Source organism: Gambusia affinis, linkage group LG13 (genome assembly GCF_019740435.1).
Source record: "Gambusia affinis linkage group LG13, SWU_Gaff_1.0, whole genome shotgun sequence".
NCBI lineage: Eukaryota > Metazoa > Chordata > Actinopteri > Cyprinodontiformes > Poeciliidae > Gambusia > Gambusia affinis.
In genome coordinates this window covers 18,035,921-18,061,514 of record NC_057880.1, presented here as the reverse complement: position 1 = coordinate 18,061,514, position 25,594 = coordinate 18,035,921, and the positions used below count along the sequence as shown (strand labels likewise).

General features: G+C 38.0%; 1 protein-coding gene and 1 long non-coding RNA gene across 2 annotated transcripts in view; one reads left to right on the top strand and one right to left on the bottom strand.

Annotated features, from left to right (window-relative positions):
* itga9 (integrin, alpha 9) overlaps positions 1–25,594 on the bottom strand; it is a 64,927-nt gene that overhangs the window by 21,047 nt on the left and 18,286 nt on the right. Inside the window, exons 13-16 of the mRNA XM_044137184.1 lie at positions 25,281–25,326; positions 25,015–25,169; positions 21,987–22,147; positions 1,232–1,384 (exon numbers count right to left, since the gene is read on the bottom strand). Coding sequence (XP_043993119.1) covers positions 1,232–1,384; positions 21,987–22,147; positions 25,015–25,169; positions 25,281–25,326 — 515 coding nt within the window. The remainder of the gene's footprint in view (positions 1–1,231; positions 1,385–21,986; positions 22,148–25,014; positions 25,170–25,280; positions 25,327–25,594) is intronic.
* On the top strand, positions 13,436–25,571 carry LOC122842890. The gene is made up of 3 exons (XR_006372637.1): positions 13,436–13,628; positions 23,828–24,083; positions 25,005–25,571. It is a non-coding gene; the product is annotated as an uncharacterized LOC122842890 (long non-coding RNA).

The following is a 25,594-nucleotide window of genomic DNA, read 5'->3' as shown; positions in this document are numbered from 1 at the left end:
ATTTAAGACGAGTGGTTTAGTTTGATTACTTTCCGACACATGGGGACTGTGGATACTTAAAGAAAAAAAAAAAATTATTATCTAGTAAAAAACACTGCAGAGAATGGAGAAACATGTGTGGAACGTTACAGGGGGTTGGAAAGAAATTAAATGGGTCTCTCTAGATTCCTCTCAGATAAAATAAACCTCTAAAAGACAAAGATAAGTAACTAAAACCAAATTATTTTAAGCTCTGGTTGATGTATTTTCTACATTCTTGTGATGGCCAACAGGGAAACATAACTGTACAGAAACAGGTGTGACGATAATCTACTATAGAGTCAAGGTGACGAGGGAAATGAGGTCATCTTAAGAGACTGACATATTTTTGCAGAAACAATAAAAAACAGAAAACTGTTAAAATGTGATTTGCTGGAAACAAGAAAAAATATTTTACACTACATTTTTTCTGTATTCCGTGACATTTTATAGAAAAGCAACTGACTGAAATTTTTGTGACAATATGTTTTTATAATTATTTCAGAAGTAAACACAGCAACAACACAAAATCTTACCAAGTTATTTTGTCTAGTTTCTAGTGCAAATACGTTGGGACACTGGAAATAAGACAAAACTACTTCGCAAATAATGTTTCTGTGAGATACACTAGTCTTTTAAGGCAATAATCCTTCCTAAATATTATTTAAACGTCTTAGTTCTACAGGCTGATTTTTTTTTTTTGTTTTTTTTTTGTTTACATCCCTCATGTTATAAATGAACATGCAATCAACTCCTTTTAAAACCTCATGGTTATTACACCAAATATTGATTTCTGAACTCTCCTTGGGTTAAAACTTTAGTATTGTTAATTAATATGAACCTGTTTTCTTTCTATTATTTGATGTCTGAAAGCACTGCATTGTTTTTGTTATTTTGACCATTTCTCATTTTCTGATAAAAACAACATTTTTGCTTGGAATTTCAGAGACATGTTGTCAGTAGTTCATAGAATAAAAGAACAATCTTCATTTTACTCCGACATATACCTATGAAAAGTAAAATCAGAGAAGCTGATAGTCATATTCAAGAATACATAGACATATACATATATTATATAAGATGAAAACTACAAATGAAACTAGAAAAAAAAATACTTGGTAAGATTTTTTTTTCAGTCTGGGCTTTATTTCAAATTATTTGAAGCTTTACACAATTCATGAATCCATATTACCATTATGTCTCAGTATTGTACCTCATTCTTTACAGCAATTTTGTTTCCTTTCCTCCATCGCAGAACTGGTGTGAGCGCAGGCAGATCTCGGTCCTGGTGTCCTGCCATCACATGCTTCCCCAGGCTGTAGGCCACTTCGAATGAGATGGCTGTAAACACGTCCTTCACTTCTTTCTGCAGGGAACACAAACAACCAGACAAATTCTAAGAATCTGTACCACGGTGTGCACAAAACACACACAAAAAAACTGTAAAAACTGAACATAACCTCAGAGAAGTGACAGTAATTTAAGTGTCTGTGTGATTACAGTCATTTAATGTCTTTTTCCAATTAACATGTGGTGCAAAAATTGAACACAACACATTTTGAGAAGATCCCGCAGTCTGGATGTGATGTGATAATATCTCACAAGGCTGAAATGCAGATCATGTGAAGCTGTTTAAATGGATGAGTAACACGTCTCTCTCATCAATGGCTCGATTTTTTTTATATTTTATTTTTTGCCTTTTACTTGACGAAAGTAATAAAAGCAGAACCTCTGTGAGTTCCAGGCAGAGTTGATCTTTTTTTAAACCTGCTGGCACTGCCTCTGGGAGATATCGCTTTGCTTTGGCTGCTCCATCTGAGACCCCAACAAGGACTGTTTGATTTGGCATCGAGTTTGGAAATAATGCAGACAGAATGAAAACAGGGGTTTAACTTGATCAGATCTTTAATCTCTAAGAGATGACAATGCTGGAAGACACATGTGGGAAAAGCGGATGGTGATGAGGGGTTTTGTCTATCAAAGCAACCCTCCGCTCTTTGAGAGGAGCTGGATAGGCTTTATTTTGGATTCGCAATTTGAAAGCTGCAGCAAAAACATTAACACCGACCTCAGTCTCTGAACCTGATGTCGACCAACACAGAGCCAAACCCACAATGTCAATAGAAAGTCCTTCCTTTCATCTTCCGGTGGCCGTCACAGCCGGTCGTTCTGTATCGCTTTCAACGTTTTGTTTCTTATCACTGTGCCATTTACCCACCCATCCTCTGTCCACGATTAGGAGCAGGGTCAGTCTGGGCTTTGAGCACATCACCAGTGTCAAGCACACCCGAACACATCAGGGCTGAGAGATTTATGACAGGAAGGAGTCATTGTTAGCAGGACATGAACAGACAAAAACTAAATTATTTGAGGTACATTCGGGAAACGGTGCCACACATAGATAAGAGCACAGCTTTGAAGGTAATGTTAGCTCTACATCTTTTTGATGTTTCAATGGTTTGACTTCAACAATTTTAAAATCTGTGCACAAAATAGACAAATATAAAAGCCAACATGGTTAAAGTGCTAAACTTTTCAATCATATCCTACTCAAACTATGAAATCAGCAAGATTGCCTGAGAATTTGCTGGTGTTGGATCACGAAAAGAGTAAATGAGTACTTGAAATATAATGCCTATTCCTTTGTTTGGTCTGGATCACAATAGGGGCCTTTTTGCCTTCACATTGTGTTTTTTATTTTGCAGAAGGACTATAATTTGTAAATAAAACCATGCAGGTGACGATCACTGCTGTCACTGGTTGTGGGACAGAGCACAGAACCGGAAAAAAACAACATGGAAGTTTCAAGTTGCATTTCTGTTGTGCACATTTGGCTCATTTTTACCATGATTCCCAACAACAGTGGCTCATGAAGTCCAACCAGATGTACATTTCCTGTAGCTGGTTTGGATGGAGTCCAGTGTATTCACACCAGAGGTTCTTTGAAAGCAAACTGAGATCAGCTGAAAACGTGAGCCTCTGTCCTTTCTCCCCATATTTGGACCATTGCTGCTCTTTTGTCTTCCGGATTTCTGCACATTAACCAATCAAATTTGGACTGTGGTGGTGGTCACACGCCCCGATTAAAATGGTGTTTGGAGTGCGGCATCGGCGCACCCAGTTTGCCTCCTGCTGCAGCCTGGCCAGAGGGTCTCACCTGGTTCTGATGATGTTTTAACTTGTAGTTTCTATGTTTTTTTTTTAATTTTTATTTTATTTCACGCCTTTTCGGTTCTTTATATAACTGTTCATTTATTTGGGCTGACATTGTTTTTCTTTTGTCGTATTAGGTTCAAGGTTGTTGCATTTATTAACTGTCTTTTCTGTTGGCAGTTGCTGAGGTCCGGTTGCGGTGCTGGTGTGGTGACAGTGTCTTCCTCTCCTGTGTGCCGTGATTCCTGTGTTTGGGTTTTCTCACTGTGTCTGGTGCTCTTAAGGGTTTTTGTTTGCTGTGTTTGGTGGATGCCGTCCCTATAGTGGCCCCTTCTGCCGGTAACCTCAGCTACTGTAATTTCTTCTGTTTTTCTTAATTTTTTGTTATAAAGAACTGGTTGTGAAAAGGATATTTTAAAGGAATTTAATAAATAGCTTTTTGTTAATTTGAAACTGTCTCAGATGTCTCAATTCCATGGATATCTGAACCCGTGTGTCTTAAAAAGAAGATAATATTCTCTGGGTGAAATTCCCAGAGGGACGTTGTTGAGCAACTTATTTGGGTCCGGAAATTTAAATTGCACAATATTCCTGAGTTTCATCTCGCCACAGTTACTTTGCAGAGCGGTATTTTGATCTTTAATCTAAAACACACTAAATAACTTAATGAATCAAAGAATCAGGCCCAGATTGACACAATTATTATGTAGAAAAACATGTAAATTTAAAAAAGTCTCATTACTTCAATGAGGGATCAACAAATGGTTCCAGGATGAGTGACTGATTGAGACACGTGACGTTCACAGTCCATCTGTCACAACTTCACGCCTCATTTGAAAGTACAGAAGCGCTGTTGTTCCAGCCGTATGTCGGCTTATTCTCTTGGTAACATGACACGGTTATTTAGTGGTGGTGCACAGTGCTAAATGCTGGCAACGCCTTCAGCCTCAGTGGCAATTAAAACAGGATGCTTGAAACAGCCCTTGTCCTTTGTCCTCTAACTGAACTGACCTCCTGGGAGAGGACCGCTTCAGTCTCGATCTCTAAAGTTCCCCCCTGCTTATCGCACATTTTCACATGCCACTGCGGACAAAACGGTTTAAAATAGAACAGGCTGCTTTTATACAATTCCATATTTTATTTATCGCACAAGTAAACAAGACCCGATCTGAATTTACAGTGGAGGAAATTTTACCTGAATTTCTAAACAGAGAATCTTTTTCTTCCTGTTTCAAACAGGAAGGAGGACTGAGAGTGAACTGGAGAGGTCCCAGGCCAAATAGTGTGCATTATAAGCACCAGAGAGGCTGTTCGGTAACTTCGGGCCTGAGCTTTTAATATCCCTTGATCGGTGTTGCCAATTACCCCACCCAAGCTCACACCCCTGGTGGGGTCATTTCCCTCCTCACGGTGCTGCATTTATGGAACAGAGGAGTTCCTGAGCTGCAGCCGAGACGGAGACACTGGCCAGCGTTTACTGGGCATTACGAATTATTTTATGAAAGGCACCCCAACAACTGCTCCTCACATGCTAGTGGAGTCCTCTAAGAGCCGGCTATTCTATAGTTAACAGGCATTTACTGTGTTGAATGTTCCTACAAACACATGCTCTGCTGGGTGTGTCCCTGTTTGTTCAGAGAGTCAAACATCCATTGTGCTTATGATTAGTTTCTTTTTTTGCATTCAGAAACAATCTACCAGTGAACTTAAGATATGAACCTTAAAATAAGTAAACTTGTTATCTCAACACATTTATGGAGAAATAGATATTTAGAGCACAGTACAAAAACATTACTACCTCTTAAAGCTTTCCACATTTTGTCACATCACAACCACAAACTTCAACGTATTTTACTGGAGTTGATTGCAGCAGATCAACACAGAGTAGTGCATAGTTAGAAAAGTGGAAGGAAAACAATGTGGTCTTTATTGTTTGTTTGTTTTTTCTTTTGCAAGGAACTATAGAAAAATTATCAAAATGTTCAAATCACTTGACTGATGTGGTTGCTGTTATAACCATTAGTAGTGTGAACTTCATGACTGTTTCCAAGAGGGTGGAAGGAAAGCTAACATTTAGAAATCCTACATATTTAAATCTGGCTTGCGATTTAGAGGAATGATGCTATTAAAAGTGTATATGGTTCATTAAAAATATCCCTGACACTTTTCAGCCCGTTTGTGGACAAAACAGTTTGTTAAGGTTTCTGTTGTACAGAGCCGAGCTGCCAGAAAACTCCAGTGAGAAGAAGCAGCTTTACTTTTCAGTCATAAATTTTTCTGCCACAGTAAAAAGAAAATCTGCAAGCTCCAGCAGTTTCGTTCTTTAACGACACGTTTGGCACAGCGGCTTCTCGCCTGAAAATAGAAATGTTTTTCATTCACTGGATGCACGTCAGCCTGCATTTCTACATGTTTTAAATGAAAACAATATTTAACATACGTCGCTCTCGCAGCCTGGAAAACGTTTCTGACAGCTTACACTTAAACCCCTTTTATTTCACACAACACTGCATGACTTACACCTTTCTGCTGCCTCTGCATTTCTTTTACACACATCCATAAAGTTGCAGTGTACGCCTGTGGAAATCTAACACTGCCACTGTATAGAAACAATTTGATTTAGTTGAAATAAATTGCAAATTTGGTCCTAAGTCTAAAGAGGGATGAAGTAATGTGGACATGTGCATCCACCTGAACTAACAGTCTGGAGTGGAGAGCATTAATCAGAGAAGCAGCTAAAAGTCCAAGATTACTCTGAAGGAGATGCAGGGATCTACATGTGTATATATTAATATGCATTTATTACTATTTTTCATTTACATATACATTAATTTATAAATGACTTTATACCCTCTGAACATAATTCTCTGATTTCAAGAGGGGACTATGGCCTCCTCTGGTCCCCCACGTGGGGCTGCCACTGTTGAAAAAAATGCTGTTACGCTAATCAAAAACTATTTCTTTCCATTTTTGAAAATGAGGTCAAACAACAGATCAGAACTATTGGAAATTCCACCAATATCAAAGCCATTAAAACATGCTCTTCGTGTTCTCTCTTTAGTGTATTTATGTAATGTCATGGTGATGTATTGTCTCAATGTTTATCAAAAGACAACTAAGTATAATTTCCATCCAATTCACAATTTGTGTGCCGCTTTCTGTTGGTCCTTCACAAAAAATCCCAACAAAATATGCTGAAAATATGATGAACTTCTAAGCTGAGAAGCATAGAAGAGTACCTCCATATAAAATTTTATCTCTGGCGCTAAAGTATTAGTGGGATTAACACAATGGTAACTCACCAAACTGCCCACTTTCTGCACACAGAGCAGCTTCACCACAGTGGGTGTTGGGAGGCTGACGTCAAGCTCCGAAATGCTGTGATGCTCAATTTAAACACCTCATGCTTGGCTGAAACACACAAGAGCTTTACTCTCAGCCAAACCACTCCCTCAAAAGTGTCCAGCTTCGTCTTTACTCAAAGAACTCCTTGTAAGGGCAAAGGATGTTGAGATGATTTACAGGTTGAAGCCATTTTATTTAAGAGCTAAGTGCTGAGGAATCTTTGTCTAAATGGAAAAAAAAGCTTTTTTAGTCAAGTGATGAAAGGATCCAGCTTATCAACAGCAAGAGTGTACAGTGGGATACAAGGAGATACTGTGAGATTTAACAAATTTAGAGCAATGTGTGCAGCATATGGTCGTCAAGTAGATAATGAGCTTATCTTATATTGGGCTTAATGTGTACAATTTGCAACATTAAACTGTTAGTTACAGCAGATTATCAAAGAATGTTAAGAGATTTGGGAAGACAAACTGCAGGCATAGGTAAAAATGTCACTTCAGCTGAAAACTACAGATGGGATTTGATGCGATCCGACATCATTCATGCATTCATCTTCAGCTTGTTCATCTTTAAACTGCAGACGTGCCCACATCTCACCCAACATGTCTTCCCTTCATTGGCTTCCAGTGTAAATCTTAATGTTGGCTCATAAATGCCTAAATGGTCTTACTCCTCCATACCTCCCTGATTTATCTTCCTTCCTGGGCCCTTAGATCAGCTATTTTTAGTTGTCCCAAAAACTAGCCAGCTTTTTCTGTAGTGGCTCCCAAACTTTGGAGTACGATGCCTTTAATTTCTAGTCCGTAATATTTTAGGATATTTGTTTTATGTCTTAGATTTTATCTCTTTGTTTCATCCGGTTTTTGCAAAAACACTTGCTGTTTTTCCAGCATGCTTTATAAATAAATTAGATCTGAATTTAGGGAGTTATTGCTGTGGCACGTTGCCACTGCATGTGCTAAAATATATTTTTTAATATCTTCTTATTTTATGGAATTGTCTAAAAATGTACATCTTTACCACGAGGCCACACAAAAGCATAAATCAGAAAATGGCCTGAAACTGAGAGCATCTCTGCAGAAAACATAGGGAAGTATTAAACCCCTGTATCTTTTCAAAAATATTTACACTTCTGATCCAACAATGTTTCGGAAAATCAAACCACTCCTGGTTAATTGTCCACAAAAGCTTTAAATTATAAAAACTAACATCTGTGACAAAATTCTGCCTTTCATTCGACCCCCACCGGCGTCACTTATCTAGAACAACCTTCCATCGAATCTAACAGCCAGCTCCCACATCCTGTTGAAATTCCCCAGAGTTCACCTCCTGAGATCAGACTGTTGTTGTCGGTGGTAGGAAATTTATTTTTTCAATCTAAATAACTTCCTTCAAGGACTTGCTGTGACAATGATCACTGCCACTCATAAACCTGGGTTTCCTCTTGTTTTTCTTTGACTAAAGCACACAATCGCTTTCTTTTAACTGGTGGGCTTAAAAGGGACAAATTTTGCAAAACATATTTTTATACTTTCTTTCTGGGTCTCTACTGCTTCTAAAAACAATCCAAATTCTTCCAAAAATAAAAATAAAAACCACCAGTCTTTTTCTGGCAATAAGTTGATGTTTTTTGGTTTCTGTAAAATCAGCCTTTTCAAAAACCTCCTGATTATTAATTCACAATTAGTGGTCACTGCCTCATTACCAGGCAACCCCAGAAAAGCCTAACTTCGTTACCTAGCAACCCAAGCCTAGTCCATCCCCTCACCTGTCAACCCAAACATAACATGTATTATCAGAGTTTGTTAGAAAATAATTATTTTACAGAGATCACTAAAACTAACTCCATTTATATGCCATGCAACATTTTTTTAATCTACTACATGAGTCAGTGGCAAAACAAAATTTTTTGGACTTTATTACCCTGATTCTGTCCAAACCAATTCTGAGAAATGCAAAAACACCAGACTACTAGTCACACTACACATACACAGTTTGAGCCCTTTTTACTCCAACTCAGAGGAGAAAAATTCTACTCAGCCCGATGTTAGTAATTGAACCAGATGTCTGGCCAACTTCAAGGAAAAATGTGATTAGTCAAAGAAATCAATAAAAAGGATTGTAGGTTGTAATAAAATTACTCAAAATAAGGGTAAAAGGGATTCCTAAACTTTTCATAGAAAGTACCACCTCACTTAACACAATTTTTTCTCAGTGACACAACATCGTAAAGACATTCAGGTATTGCAATGGGAGTTGCCCATTTTCTTTTTATTGGGTTTTCTCAAGAAAAAAAAAAGAGAAAGTGATTTTTCTCACAAGCACTATTCTCAAAATCAAATATGAATGATATGCATTTCAAACATGGTGATTGCCACAGGTAAAAAGTTAACAGCCTTGATTTATAAACATATTTCTGTTGCTGTTTGAGTGCATTACTTCAGACTTCCATTACTATTACCTTGAATTGCTAATAATGTTGAGAATACTGATTTGGTACAAAAACTAGCACATCCTTCTGGTTTTTGAAATATGGCTCAGCATTACCACCAATGAAAGCTGCTCAACTTTCTCCCACCTGTTTTATTTTTCTTATTTTTATTTATGATCATTGATAAACTGCACTGTTGTATTGTTTCAGGACCTGAGAGTTCTCTGTTTTCGTGAGAACACACTGGAGATCAACCAAAGCCTAACCTTTCACAGGATAACGTGCTTTTAGAAAGGATGGTGCGTCGCAATGCCTCCCATGAGCAAACATACATTTCCTCCTGAATACACAGACAAGCACATTACTTCAGTGACAGGAAATGTGTGCCATCTGTAGCGTCATGGATGAATACATAACAAACATAACAAAGAAGACTGATAAATATTGTGGTGCTTTTAACAAGGCATAGACAAAGATAATGTATGTTTTCTTGCTGCTCACAATTGCTTTTCTCACAGAAAACTCAAACAAACAGAACAAAGAAAGATTTTCTCAAACATAATGTAATAAATTCAGATTGTAAGGGTGGGCATAAGGAAACATGCCTGCTTTACACAAGAATTAGGCTACACTAGTTTCACTGGCTTGAAAAACAATGCTCACATAAATGGAAATTACAGGAAACTTTTACAGCCTCGTCCGCATCATGAAGAAAGCATTCAACATCTGACGGTTGGACAGCTACAGACACAGCTGGGATTTATAAAGGAGCTGAGAAAGGTACCTCTCTTCCCCCAGCGCAGCTTGCCAGATGGAAATGGTTAACTCCTCAAACATAGAAAATTCATCAGCGTGTTTTTTTCTTTTACTACGTTCTCTCAACAACGACTTGATTTAGCGCCAACGCTAATAACTATAACTGCTTCTTTGGACTTTCTGCACGTGGAATTCAGTTAAGTCTCTAATAATTACGCAGATGTGTTCCTGCATATCTCAGTTCCTCCTCACTCAGCGCCCCGCATTGTGATGTTTTCAACACGTTATTTGCTTTCTGTTCCATTTTCAGTATCTCAATTACATCTTAAAAAGCAAGGTCGCACTAAAAGCATTAAAAGAAACCAAGGCTGTAGCAGCAGAACAGGGGCAGAAGTGAAGTCAGTTATTTTTGGCTGATTTCTGTTAGAATAAATAAACAGATGTGGAATCAGAAAAATAATCTTTCCTCTTACAAGATGAGAGACAAAAGGAGATTTTAAAGAGCTTTTTTTTTTTTAAATGGGAGTTTTCACAACAAGGAATCAAAAAATTCAAATGATTTTGAGTTTGTCATATCGTTTAGACAATAAACAGCTTACAATATAAAGCAATATTATAACTAGGTAACCAAAATTTTATTTTAAACAATACTCTTTACCATTTTCAATTTTAGTTGTCATTAACTTTGAGGTTTCTTTCTGGTCTTTCCACAGAACATATCCTGTTAAAGCTACCAAGTTCACTCTACTTTTCCTTGTCATACAATTGTTCTTCAAGTGCTTCTAAGTTTAACAGTCTCTGTTTCAAGGAGGGAGACATTGATAAAGCTGCTGCCGCCTTATAATATGTGTCCTCTTTGGTTTTCCACCAGTAAAGGTTCTCTATGGTCTGTATTTGACAGTGTCTCCTTTCTGAATAGAGACATTGATGAAACTATTGGTGGCATTGACTTTCTTTTCTCTCTTTTTATTTTTTCATAGAAAGTACTTTAATTTTGAGTTACAATAGAAAAACATTCACACTGCGCCTGTTCTCCTAGACCTCTTCCTGTAAACTAGCGTTTTTTGTTTTTTTTACTGTCAACACATTCTCTTTAGGATGAGGGATCACTGCCAAGTTGATGATTCAATACAATCAGCCAATTTTCCTTTAACGTTTTACCAAATGGCATCACATGATCCAATACAGATTCTAATTGTGTTAGAATCTGTATTGAATTAGACTGGATGCAATTGGATCTAAATCTGTCAATATGTTTTTTAATTTTTTTGGAATATAACACAGATTTATCTGAATTGAATTTGTACTAAATTTGTTTCTGTTTGTTGGGATGAATTTAATCTGTTATATAAAGTGTGAAAAATGAGATGGCATTTATTGCTTACGATCAATGTTAGCGGTCAACCTTTGTAGTTGTACCCAAAGTATTTAGTCTTATTTCTCAATTAACTATTAATATTTTCTGAAAACTGTGTTAAAACTTTCTTTGGTTTCATCAGTTAATGTTACAAAGTGTCCATAAAGCACATAGCAGAATCATCAAGAGAGCATAAAAAAACATTACTTTTATATACATACATTGGTTATATATGAGTACTTTCTGAGATTTAGATCACACGGAGGAGAGCAAATATGCTGTGCTTTGTTGATGTATTATGGAGATTAACTAAATCCATCCTGCTAATGGCATCATAAGTTTTATTTCTGAATGTTGTTGTTTGGAAAGAACAACAAGCGTCAGAAGACTTCCTGAGCTTGAGGGACAAACTTCCTTGAGCATCCTGATAAATCTTTCCCGTGAATAAACAGGAAGTAAGGGATCTGCATTATTAAACAAGAAAGTGCCAAAACTCCACGGAATGAGGATCCTCTAAGAAATGTGCTGCAGTGATGTGACAAGAGACATTTATTATGAAATGGCTATTTCAGTCTCAAGAGAAAACATTCTGCTGATGAATGGGATGTTGGCAGGGGGAGCATCTTAAAATGTGCAGTTTGTTAAACAGAGTTCAGTGTGTTTGTCCGTGAGTTTGACACGACTCCATCCTGGTGATAGAGGAGGTCTCCAGATGCTTCCTGCAGCTGATTTTCTTACTTTGTATGAATCTGGGACCTTTATGTTATTGTTTTCCAGACTGGGTTGTGATAAAAACTGCATCTTACAAAGATAAATTTTGTGTAATCCACCTATTGAAGGACCATGTCGGATGCAGTCTTTGCAGAACTTACACAATGGAATAATGCAAGCTGTCGAATTTCATTTGCGACAAAATTAGTTTGTTTCTAAAGAAGAAGAATTTGATAATGGCACCAACAGAATTAAATCCAGACCTTTAAGCACTGCATAAAAAGACAAATAACGCTTACTTCTTACCATCTGACATTAAATCAGACTAAATGTTTCCTGTTTTAAATCAGTAAGGACCACAAAAAATATTTAGACAACAAAACAAATGGAAACACTAGGAAATATTGAAGCAAAACCTCAAGATATTAGCCAGGAAGCTTTGACTCAAGTGGGGATTACAGGTGGATTAATTTGGAATATTAACCCCAAATTAGCTAGGAAGTGGTTAATTGACAATAAAATTAATGTTTAAGAGCAGCCATCCCAAATCCCTGATCTCACATAGAAAATTAATGGTCAGCACTGGATGGATGTATTCCAGCAAGGCCGCCTACAAGCCAGACACAATTACATCAGTCCAGTGAGGAATAGCAGCAAACTATTGTGAGAAGCTTGAGAAAGGATGTTTGACCCATTTTGAAAGGCTGGTTTTCCAAATATTTGAGAAAATGTATGCAAACGTATGAGTTTTTCTGGATTTATGACAACTTCGGCAAGCCTAACTAATCAAAAGTGGGAAAAATGAGAAAAAAGGTTATGTGTCTTTTCATACAATTGCAGTCAGTTTTCAGCTGTAAATATTAACTGATTGTGTAGTAACGTTGATCAGACTGACATCACTGTGCAACTGTCAGAAACTAAGAAACACTCAGCAACACTGTCTGTGTTTCCTCAGCAGTGGAAGAGGAAATCATGGCCCGGGAGACTCTTTCATTGTGGTCAGACTTGGCCACCCATTAAGTTGCCTTGCGGTGGCATCATGTGGCAGCACTGTGGCCGACAGGCTGCAGAAACATTCTGCCTAGCAAGCTGCCAAAATCAACAATTCATCAAATCTGCACAACCTCTGATCAGGTTCAGGAAGCAGAATAATGAATTTGCCATGGCAACAAAATACAGTTTGTTTAATGAGCTGCCTCACCAGAGGTAAAAACCTGACTTGTAGCTTTTATGCACATAAAAGTAATGAGACTTGTAGCTGAAGCCTGTGCTCTGCCCTGAAGAAGAGTCTCATGTTCTTGCTGGCACGACCATGTAAGGAAATCCTGATGAAATCGTTAGCTGTGCTAAAATTAACCCAAATGGTGCCTCTTTAGTATCCTGAATATATTGCAAACATTAAAAACTGCAGCCAAAACATTTAGCTGAACCTATTTTTGTCAGTGTTAATGACATCCTCTGCTTGATTTATTATCACAGTGACTAGCTCTACTGCTGTTTTTCACATTTTTCAATCCATTCTTCGTAAAGAGTTGCTTGACTTTCTGCCATGTGAAACAGAGGACAGCTGGATTTGATTACCTTTCTGTTATATACTTTCACTGGATTGGCTCTCTTGGCCTGAGCTGAATGAAACAAGGAGGGGGGGGGGTAGCAGCAAGGGAATTGCACATTTGAGTTAAAGATGAAAACAAAAAGAGCAGTGTGACCGTCGCTCAGGGATGTCAAAAAGTGGAGAGGCTCTGTGACTTTTTGGTGCCACTGGAGAGTGTTTGGGAAGCAGCGACAGGAACTCCTCCTTTACATTTCTCTCCTGAGTTTCCTGTTTGTCTGCAGATTGCAGACTGGGGTCAAACGGTGAGTGCAGCTGATATTCCACATTAACTTCAGCTTACTTTGATGAGCGGGTTTGTGGATTTTATGTGAGAATGCAGGTCAAATACAATACAGTAATCTGTCCACCACAGAAAAGTGCAGGAGTCCAGGGGCCTCGTGAACAGGCTGATGATGTGCACAAAAATGTGTTTTATGTTCTTTCCCACACAAACGTTGAGTTGACTCTGCTGAGTAGCTGAGAATGAAAAAGTGTGCAAACCCACACCAACTTCAGAGCTATTAACCTCTCCAATGCTCTGAGCAATTTCATAGATAGTACTCCTTATATGTTTATTAATTTATTCTTTACACTTATAAGTTTTACATAAGGTGTGAGTGCAACTAACCAACATTGTTAGTATCTGCTGATTCATTCATTGTGCTTCCCAACAGAGTTTGAAACTGAATACAACATAGCAGATTGGGTGGCTTTGTGGGTAAATTAATTTATTTGTTCTAGTATTAATTTCTCTGATTCAGTGAGTTCGGCAGCAAGTTGCTATAGTTGGTTGCAATGTTGCCTTGCAGAGAGAAGTTGCTGAGTGTGAGTCCAAGCCGCAGCCTTTCTGCTGGAGGTTTTTATGTTCTCCCTTTTGACATATGGGTTGTCTTTGGGTTGGATCAATTGGGCACATAAATGGGTGTAGAACACAGTGGAGGGACATTGTTTGTCATGTGTGTCTTTGTATTGTCAAAGACAACAGCTGCATCATATTGTCTTCAAGAAATCATGATTCATAAATGATTAAATGAGTTATTTGTTAATTTTTGCTGGCTAAACTGCAGTTTCAGACAACCAAGCCCCTAAGTGGCTCTGTGCTCACTGTAGTTATGTGAATAAACACATACAAGAAGTTTGAAATGAAAGTAAACGCACACTCTACTTCAATACAAAGTCCATGCAAAGGTTTGTACATGACGCCATGGATCTTCTAAAGTTAAATTTCGCATCCTTTCATACTATTATTTTGCACAAAACTCTAAAATAGAATCTGAATCAATAGTAAAAACTCACTGAAATGGGGAGCTGGGGCAGTTATCTTTGCATCACAGTCCTGCAGTTTATCTTACTAACAAATAAGCCAGAAGTCCATCAGTAAATAGATTTAGGGTTACTTTAAAGGTGAATGTTATTTCACAAAGTATAAATGAACTACTATCTCTGGTTTTTAAAAATCTCATGCACAAAACTGCAGAAAAGATTTTCATCTGTATGAGAGCAGAAAGGACATCCCATCCCAATCGTGGCCTCTGGAGCAGCCGCGGTCATTCGAACAAAGTTTACTGGACTTTTAAATACTCCAGTAGTGCCATAACAAATGTTAGGAGGACATAAGATATGCATGCTGGACACTGGTGTAATGTAGGTCAGTGGAAAGTGGGGTAGGATGCCTTTCCAGCTAAATAAAACAGACAACTGTTAGAGGGAGGGCTCTGACTGCTTATTTTAACTCCTCTTCAGAGGCTGCGAAGCGTCTACAGTGTGGCGCTAAACTTCTCCTGACCACAAATGGAGCTGGCTCCTGGCAGGATTTCAAGGCTCACGTGGGCTTGGCTGTAATGGGTCTACTGGAATAAGAACACGCATGATGATGGATGAACAATCAAAGACGCAAACACGAACAGAACATTTAACAAAACAGTGCTTACAAGCTATTTGCTAAGAAGAGCAATAAATCAAGACCAACCAACTGAACTGAACTGAAACCAAACACTACCGGACTCAAGGAATCATGAATGCTTTACAGGTTGTAGTTAAATATACATCACAATGTAATGTTGACATGACACCTGTTACACTTTAAATCTGTGCGCATGTACACCCTGCACCCGACATGCAGTGGAGCTTGCATGCATGAAAAAGTTAAATATAGAGCATAAACTGAATACTCTTTAAAATTCATTCAGCTTGCTGCCAGCTAATTCAATTACAGTTAGTATAAAAGGTAAATATCTTTCTCCTGCTCTGTTTTTCTTCACAAAAGCTGAAAATTATGTAAGATTTAAAAATCAAGTCAATACTGTAGATGACATTTTTTGTGAGTCTGAACTATATTAGGGTGTTTTAACACAATACAGAAAAAGATTGTTGTTACCAAAGATCTAAGGGAAGTAACTGTGGCTCATTAATTATCATGGTATTTTTAAACAGTTTGAAGTTCCTCATTCTACAGACACATTTAAATTAGGATATATTTATAAGAGAAAAAGAGCTAGATATTCCATCATGTTAATTTAGAGCAGGGGTGTCAAACTCTAGTCCTCCAGGGCCACTGTCCTGCAACTTTTCGATGTGCCTCTGCTGCAGCGGCACATCTTTTAGATGCACATCTAAAAGTTGCAGGACAGTGGCCCTCGAGGACTGGAGTTTGAGACCCCTGATTTAGAGGCTCGGAAAAGTTTCAAAACCCCAAAGAGCTTCATCTCTATCTTCAAAGGGCTTATTTTATACAAATGTACACAACAATTACAAAAAACTAAAACTAAACCTGTTTAGGAAGTGCTACTTAACTGACAGATTTGCTTAATTTGCTAAGTTTTATCTAGACAAAAAACAGAGACACTTTATAGCGAATGTCTAGAGCATACAGTATATGGGGTTGTTTTGCAGCCAAATGCTGATAAAAATGTTGCAAAGGAATCTTAAGAGCTCAGCATAAATGACGACTCACTAACATTCATAAACTGAAGCAAGCCACATGAAATGAAGAACAGGCCAAACCTCCTCCAAAGCCATACAAGATAACAAAACACATATGGCAATTATTGTATCTTTATACAATTAAAAAGGCTCTACAAGCTACTGAATTATGGGGGTGGTTTCAGTCTTTCAGCATACTGCTTAGGTTTGCAAACACCACATAAAGAAATGTAAAAGTAGAGATAACTTATTCCAACAATGAAGTACTGTGGTGGGGAGCTGATGATATGGGTTTGTTTTGCAGCCAAAGAACCCAATAAATTAAATGAGCACCATTCTGTTTAACAAAATATTTTAGAGCCTAATGGTAGTTCACCTTTTCAAAAGCGTAACACAGCTCTCGCAAATGCCTGCTCAAAATATGGACCAATAATTTTGTAAAATAGCTTTGCACAAACTATTTTAACAGCTGAAGCAATAATACACATTCTGATGAGCTGATCAAACTTTCTCTAACGATAACGTCATAAAAAATTACAACACTGAATTACTGCATGTTTAGTTACCGGTACATTAAATTCAAAAACAATTTATTAATTCCAAATGGAAAATAAAATGTTTAACTTAATTAACAATTTCTGGGAACTTCTCTCCTCTGCAAACTGTTAGAAGCATTTCTCATACACGTTATGTTATTACGTTTTTTAGCTCCAGTTTCCAACTTAATACTATTCATGCAACAAATATTCAACTATTTTACTATGACGGACTTTGTCAGCCTCAATAAAACGAGACACAATACCTGAAACTTATAACAAGCCTACGGTACAAAATTACTAAACACACTTCAAACAACAAAAATCCTGCCTAAATCCAGGGATTCGCTTTTAAATTATTATTATTTTCTTCATCTCATGAACAACACTTGTGGCTATCTGAATGTCTCACATTCCTTGACTATTTTTTACAACCTCAGTGAAAGTCTGCATGTAGTTTATTCCTCTAAAAATAGCCAAAAAAAGGCCATCTGGAGGACTAGTATGTTGTTAGTCATTGCCAAAGAAAACATATTTAAAGTGATCAACATGAAAGACTGGTGTATTAGAAAGAATGACTCCTGAAAGATGTTGGATGCTAAATGCATTAGCTGTGCTCTGAGTAAGTCTGGTCCTGCCCTGGACTTCTCAGCATGATTTATTGGCGGGCAGATCCAGGATTTTGCATCATTTCAGATAAAATGAGCATATCTACCGAATGCACACAACTTTGACTCATGAAGTTTGGGTTCTGGCTGTTAGACATATTTCCAGTACTTTATGCTAGAGACTTTTCTAGAGAAATTATGTCTGATAATTGGCTAAACAAACTCACTCTTATCTTTTACAGGTCATTTTCATTCCCCAGCTGAAAGAAATGTGTTTTATCCTGTTCCTTTACAGCACACTTCTCTGATTGGCTGTTTTAATCTGATAAACTAACCTCTGTGAGCCTATCAGGCATCAGCACACAGTGTTTGCTAACTGCCTATACTTTGTGGAGGTGGTTGTGTCTGAATATTGACTTGTTAAAGTCAATGGCCTGAAAAAACTAAAAATGTTTTCAACAATTATTAGGTGAGTTTGAAAACCTATTTTAAGTGACTCAATCTATCCATATACACTTTATAATTATTGATACCCTTAGTAGAGTTAGATAAAAGAAATACCTAAAAGATTATTAATTTTAAATAAAAGTAGATTTATCTCAGTTTGAACAAACCGACTTTTTATTTAAGTAAAAAAAAAGTTTTATTGACACAGCAGCTAAAGTCACCCCCTATAATATTGATAAAATAAATATATTTAAAACAATTCAAATGAGACATTACTTTTTTTAATTTTATTGGATCATCTTTAAGGTTTTACTTAGTAGTTCATGTAGTCCAGTTTGCTATCCCAGTTTTTTCATATTTTATTCTAGAGTTGAGGCTTGGTGAGGTTTAGCCTTATATGTTTAACTCCGTTTGGTCAGTTCAGCTCAACTATTCACCAATTCACAAGACAAACAGATTTAAACTATATATAGAAAATAAACTGGACCATATATTACACTATTCAATGTTCAGACCGTGTTGATAGCTTTAACTTATAATGCCAATTGATAAAATAATTAGATTAAAGGAAATCCACTTGATCTTTGCTGAAATCTTTCCTATTCTGCAAGTATGTGGCGACAGTGAAAAGTAAAAACTCACTTTTAACATGAGGAAATCTTCAGATCTCTCAGTGTGAGCGGCCATCTTTGCCACCTTCTGGGAAGCGTAATTAACCTTTTCACCTTCTTTTTAGTAGTGATACATCTTTGTACAAGATGGCAATGTTGCTGACAAAGTAGCTAAATATTCTACTATGTATAATCATAGGCCAGAGAATAAGGTGCTGTTTTTACTTTGTTTAAAAATGTAGCAAAGTTTCAGACTCTGCTTCATTAATATTCATTCGTATTATCTTCTTCAAAAATCCTGTAGCTTCTGTGAATCTTCACAGTTAATATAAAGGTATGAGTGGCTGAATGGACAGAAGAGCTGACGATCGGCCCAGCAGCGTTCCTCCCATATCAACACTCGAGCAATCAACCCTGACGTGGGTTTTCCATCGGCGGCGCCAGCGTACTGTTACAGTTGACACAACAGCAGCCGAGCGCCCTGCTGAGAACGGCAGGCTCGGCCTAGCGAGTTTCGTGTATGTTTTTGTTTGAGAACAGGATGAGGTGGGAGCGTGATCCCCCCGCCCCGATCCTGGAGGATGCAGTCCGGCTACCAGCTGGTTTCCATTAGCATAACTCTTCTGAGGAATGGCAGGTCTGGCTCATGTGGGCAGGAGTAAGAGGAGGCAGATGATACCAGACCGTCTTTCAGAGAGGCGCCGGCTCATCTGTGATTGTGGTGAATTTTTAGCTTTCATTTAAAGATTAGGACTAAACCCATACAGTTTAAAGACAGAAAAAATCACGTCAAGAAAATTACAATGCTGAGACATAATTTTTGGTCTTGTTTGTGCACATGTATTGTGGGAATAGTCGGTTAAAGTTGCAATATTTGTACCACACCTTCAGCTTTCTGTGGTTTCACAGTTTTTGTTATGTCTGTTGTTATGTCTGTGTTCTGCAGCTTTGGTGGAATCAGTGGGCAATCTAGCATAAAACAACTGTATCATAAATTCATGCTCCATTTAAACATCAGCAAAGCATGTCAAAACTACTTCAGATTTCACAACTATAGAGGATTTATCATCAGCAAATCTAAATATCAACTTAGAGTGACAGAAATAGCTTAACATTCCTGAGGATGCTCTTATCTGCTTTCTTCTCCAATCAAATCCACTCAGCCTGAGGCAGGTGCTTGATGAAGTTTAGCATGAAGACTGACAAACAGGAGGAAACACTTAGCCTTGCACTTCTTAGGTGTAATAAAATCTGCCTACCTGCGCCTCTAGAAAGGGCTAAAGCAGTTTTTAAGGTATGAGTAGCCCTGCTTTTCATTACCAGCATCAGACTCTATTTTCATCAGGCAACTTTAGAGCCTAAACTAACCAAAAAGAAAAGTAAAATGAAGTCCATCCCAAAAGTAATATGCGCGCTGAGAGGCTGCTCTTTAAAGCAGAAGTGTGTTTATCTCACACAGTGAGAGAGATGCCACAGATATGTGGCAGCTTCAAGCGATTACTCAGCCATACTTTGCTTGGCCACCCGCAAACCTGAAGATATTTGGTTTAAGTGTTGAAATGAGAGACTTACTCTGTGGAGAAAGATACCACTTACAGTTGTATATATAATGTTAAAACTAAGTTTGTTGTGGCTCACAAAAGTGTTCACACCTGTGCACATTTTTCTACATTTTCTGGCAATACAATAAAAAACTACAATCTATTTTATTGCGATATTACATGAAGAACCAACATGGCTTACCATTTTGGTTTATATGTTTAACCAACACAGAAGTGGCAGAAAAACAATAAGTTAATATTGAAAATTGGCATGCATTCATCACTCTAGAGCCAACAATTTGAATAACTATCTTTTGCTAGTCCATCACAAGAGAACACGGAAACTCAAATGGAACAAGACAATCATTGGAGACACACACTCCTCCACCTCAGGGCATGCTTAGCCAAACATTTTAACTGAACATTAATGTTTCTGGACTGGTGGAAGTACTAAAAGAGAACCAACATAGACAGTGGAAGAACATTCAAACTCCATGCAGAAAGCCCTCTAGTCTCTAAAAGTAACTGGTTGCACTGGATTCTATTTATGTGTAGGGTTGGGTAGTAAATCAATAACAATATATATTTATATATCGTGATGAATATCCAATCAATATCAGTAGAAAATACATCCAATTCAGAAAATACATTCAATTTCACGATCTGGAACCACACAGCCTTCTGGGGAAGGCAGTGAGTGAGTGAGTGAGTATCAGCTCACTCAATCTTTGGTTACCAAGCAACAACCTGTTCAGTAACTTGGCAGCAGCAGTTTCAGGAGTCCCCCCCCAAAAAAAAAAAATGACAAGGAGAGAATGAAGAAAATGAGTACAACAGTTTGAGAAGAAACTGTGTATCAAAGAGGAAAGGCCACATCATCAACGTGTCAGTATTTCAGGCATTTAAAACAAACAAAAAAAATACAATTATTGATATTAACTGGTATGAAACACATACAGTGATACATTTATCAGCCATATTATTAAGCCCTTTCTAGGTGTATCAGAGTAAAAGGGCTGAATACAAATGTGCATCAAATGTTTCAGATATTTATTTGTACAAAATGCTGAAAAACATTTATCCATGCACTACTTTTGCTGGCCTAAAGGACAAAAGTTTCAATAAAATACACTTCAACATTTGTGGTGTGAACAAATACAAAAACAAACAAAGAAATAAACAGCGAAAAATTTTTAATAAATGAATAGTTTTAGAGGTGGAAAAAAATATATTTCAATGTGAAGTGTCAGATTTTAAAGTTCAGCACCATCTCGGTTTGGACACAAACCATGAATGACCTCACAGAATAAACAGCTTTTGCTGGAGCTGGTTTAAGCAGCCGGAAAGGTTGAAGAATGAGATGAGAGAGCAATAATGACAGACCTGCTCAGCTGGGGGCTCTGCCTCCCACAGTGAACGAGTCTGAAGACCCCCATTAGAAACGGAGGGGGAAATTTACAGGCCTCGTACCGAGGAGCTGATACATGGATGATGCCCTTAGGATGCGGACTCTCCCTGTAGCCACAAGACTAAGTCATAGAAAAACACAATAGCTGGACTATGCAACGACAAAGGAGAGTCTGTTTCCTGTGTCTCCAGGCACACACTTGAGCTGCATGGTTTCAGGGATCATCAAGCTCCTGACTGCTACCTTTAACCCAACCCAGCAGGGCGACACAAATAGCTTCTCAGCACATGACTGCTTATATGCGGCAGTAAATTCTCCAAACACCGTGAGTAATGCTGTTACTCCCACTATATGCATGTGTTTTCCCCTATTTCACTCACAAAAAACATCTGGATATAAAACAACAGCTCTAAAACCTCCATCCAAAAAGAGCTGTTTAATTAATTAAATGCTCTCATATTCCAATTCAATTCTAGTGGAGCTGTCAGGGTAAAGCAGAAGCAGGTGAAACATCAGCTGAGTAAAGGTCAAACACAACCTAAGCGTACCTTAACGTAGGCGGTGTAGCGCTGGCACTTCTCTCTGTTGATTTCCAGACTCAGCTGCTGGTTCATTTGGCTGATCTGAGATCCAGCTTGAGTGAAATAAATCCTGGAAGGCTGGCTTTTTTGTCGCTTATCCACATCAGCAGTCAGGTTGTACAACAACTCTGAGAAATGGCAGAAGCACAGTCACATAACATTAGCTTAAAAAAATTGTCAGTTGAGCACAGACAGTCCTGGGAAACGCTTTAAATATGCATGGTTTGGTTTTCTGCTCGTTGCCAGCAGAACATGGGAAAAAGTAAATTATTGCTTATTGGAAGCAAATTAAACAAAATGAGTCATAGGGGAAGACGGAAACATTTTTTGGTCAAATCATCATGTAGGGCTTTAATGTAAGAGGATGACTGCTGCTTGCAAAATGAGAATAGGAGCAATATTTCAGTTTGCTTAAAGCAGTTTATCATAGTTCTTTAATTAATACAGCAGGTAAAGAAATGAATTAAAGACAAGTTACAGTTTTTATTAGAAATAGTTCAGAACAGAGATTGTCCAGCTGCTGGAGCAGAACTGAAATGTTCTTACAATGAACATGAAAGTATTTATATCCTCTTCCATATCTTGTTGCATTACAAATACAAGCTACAACCCACATCATGATGCTGCCACAATCATGTTTCACAGCAGGGATGGTGTGTTCAGGGTGACATACAGAGGAGGTTTTCTTCAATTTGCAAGGTTTTCCATATGGGTCAAAAAGCTAGGTTTTAGTTTCATCATGACATTCACTGCAAAAACCCAAAACTGATTAATCAAACTAAACTAAAATAATTAATTAATATTGATTCATAAAAAAGTACTAGCTCCACTGACAGACTATAACAAGAAATTTTTCCCTTTAGTGAAACAATCTGTTGGTGAAACTAATACTTTTTAAATCAATATTAAAGCATCATTTACTTAAAACAAGTTCTTGCATTTTGCTGAAAATGAACTTGCAATTTAGTTTGGTCCTATTTTAAGTATATAGATATTTGCACCAGAAACTAAACCAAAAATACTTGGCAAGATTTTGGATTTTTGTGGTTTTTCCTCATGTTTTCTGTGTCCCTTACAAACTGCAAACAGAACATTTTGTGGCTTTCTTTTAACAATTCTTTCCTTTCTGAGACTATTCCCTAAAAGCAATATTTGGCAGGTGCAAGGCCAGTACTTTTCCTATTTTTTCCAGCCTAAACCTTTTTAGTGCAACTTCAAAGTAACCATGCTTCCTTGCTCAGGCTGTCAGCTTAGATTGAAGGTTTTTTTTTTCTTTTTTTTTGATGGTGTGGGGGGCGGGGGTTGTTGTTGTGCTACTCTCGTTCCATTTTTTATGAGGTGGAATATTTAATGCAATGCTTTAAACTTCTCAACAACTTTATCCCTGACCTGCCTGCTGTGTCCCTTGGTTTTCATGACGCTGTTTGTTGACTGTTCTTTAAAAATACTCACACTTTTCAAATAACATCACCCTAAATTTTATCTAGGGTGTATTTCCCTTAAGCTTTACAATTTTGAGGTGTTTTTTATACTCTTGCAGGTCGCCGTTCCCATCCTTTGCATACAGGAGGAGCAACATGAGATCTATTTGAAGGATTGAAGTCATGAGGATGATGTAAAACTTTGCTAATGTTTCTGGGAAAGCCATATATGGACTTTTGGCCTTTTAGAAACCATTTCTCTGAATGAATAAGCCTCATTCTGCAGTAATTTCCCCATGGGGCTGTCTTACTGGTAAAACAGTGGGAGGGGTAGTAAACACACCCAATTCGGACCAAACTAAGCTTTCTGTTTCCGTTATCCAACAGAGCGAATGCCATGAGCTCATTCCAGAGGAGGTGCAGGAAGGTTTCACTCTGGGAGTCACCAAGCACACAGTGCTTCACTTTCCATGGTGACGGCCAGATGGGTAAACAGAGAGGCTTTCTTTCTCCTGTCCAGCCAGGACAGTGTCATTATGCAACCAAAGGGCTGCTGCTCCCCTTGGGGGAGGCTGTAAGTGACCACACCCAAACACTAGAACAGGACTGCATCTCTGCTGTCATCAGGCACGCCCAAGAACATGTAAGCAAACGGTTGATCGGTACAAACACTGTGCAAACTTAAAGTCAGGAATAGGCAAGTAACTTAGTCTCCAAGGAAGTGATTTCCAAAGCAAATTTCCCTTTCTGCTGCACCTTACGAGACAGATTTCATTACCATGTTACATTTGGTTACGTTTACGCACTTTATAAACATAAATTTGACATACTTTATGTTTCACATAAAATATTGGATTTCATGCTTAATAATGACTTTTAAAAGCATTTGAAGTGCTTACAATAATTATTGTAATTAAGCCAGATGAATACGTCTTAAATATAACTGAAAAAATCAGTCTCCTCCACCTTCTCCCTATTGCTGTGTGAAGAAATGTACCGTTCCCAATCAAAAACAACCGATCAAAGCCAGGACGAACATCTTACGGCTTTCAATCAACTCGCTCCTAAAATGTGCTAATGGCGGAGAAACAACTTAACGTTAAAGAAAAACAGTTTATCTGCTGTCATCAGTGGCTGTACTAACTAGTCTGAGAATTTATGACAATGTACGCAAGCTACAGTGTAGCACAGAGCAAGGGGTGCCAGGGAGAGGATGAGGAGCGCCACATGGAGGGTGATTGACTAACCCTGGCCCCTGGCTCTGATTGGTTGTTTCTAGGTAGCACTGGGAGAAATCAGAAGAACTCGTTTTTTATATAGATTATGTGTTTCATGTCGTACTGTCACAACATAGAGAGAGATTTAACAAATATGTACAAAAATATTTTCTTTTATAAAACTTACATACACCAGATTTAATGAGACAAATGTTGGTGGATGGATGGATAGATGGATGGGTTTCTTTAACCTCTTGTTGCCTGCTGTATCTAATGTAAACATCGTATCATAATCAGCTCATTTTTAACTCATTTTAAAACTTTTTCCATCTTTTCCCTCTCGTCAGAATTATTCACCTATTTCTCCAGGCACTTCTCTCCCCCTGAAGTGCATGCAGACAGTGATGTTGAAGCAGTTCAGGTTCTGGTGACCTTCATGGCACTGCGGCACGGAGATGTTGATGGAGACGGGCAGGAAGATGGAGATGTCCACTGTAATGACAGGGCGCGACCTGCGACCACACAAACCCAGACAGAGAACCGTGTGGGAGAAACCCTTCATTTAAACCACGGTGAGGAAGAGAAAGAATCACTATTTAGGTTTTCATAGGTAGAGAACTCACCTCAGCAGAACCACACTGTCTCCCATAAATGCTCCAATGGTGACATCTGCAGCAAAGACATGATGGATTTTGAAAAACCATTAAGAAGACACAACGCTAATGCAACATCAGCAGTGTTTACACCTGCAAATTCCAAAACAATGCACAAACTGAGGCCTTCCAACGTCATGAAGGCTCAGTCTATCAGCAATGGAATGCAGTAAACAACATGCTTCTGTCAGTCATGGGACAGAAAATATGCTATTGTTGATTCCAAGAAACTACAAATGTTAAACAGAAAAACAAGAATGTGATCCGTTTCATTTTTGTTTTTA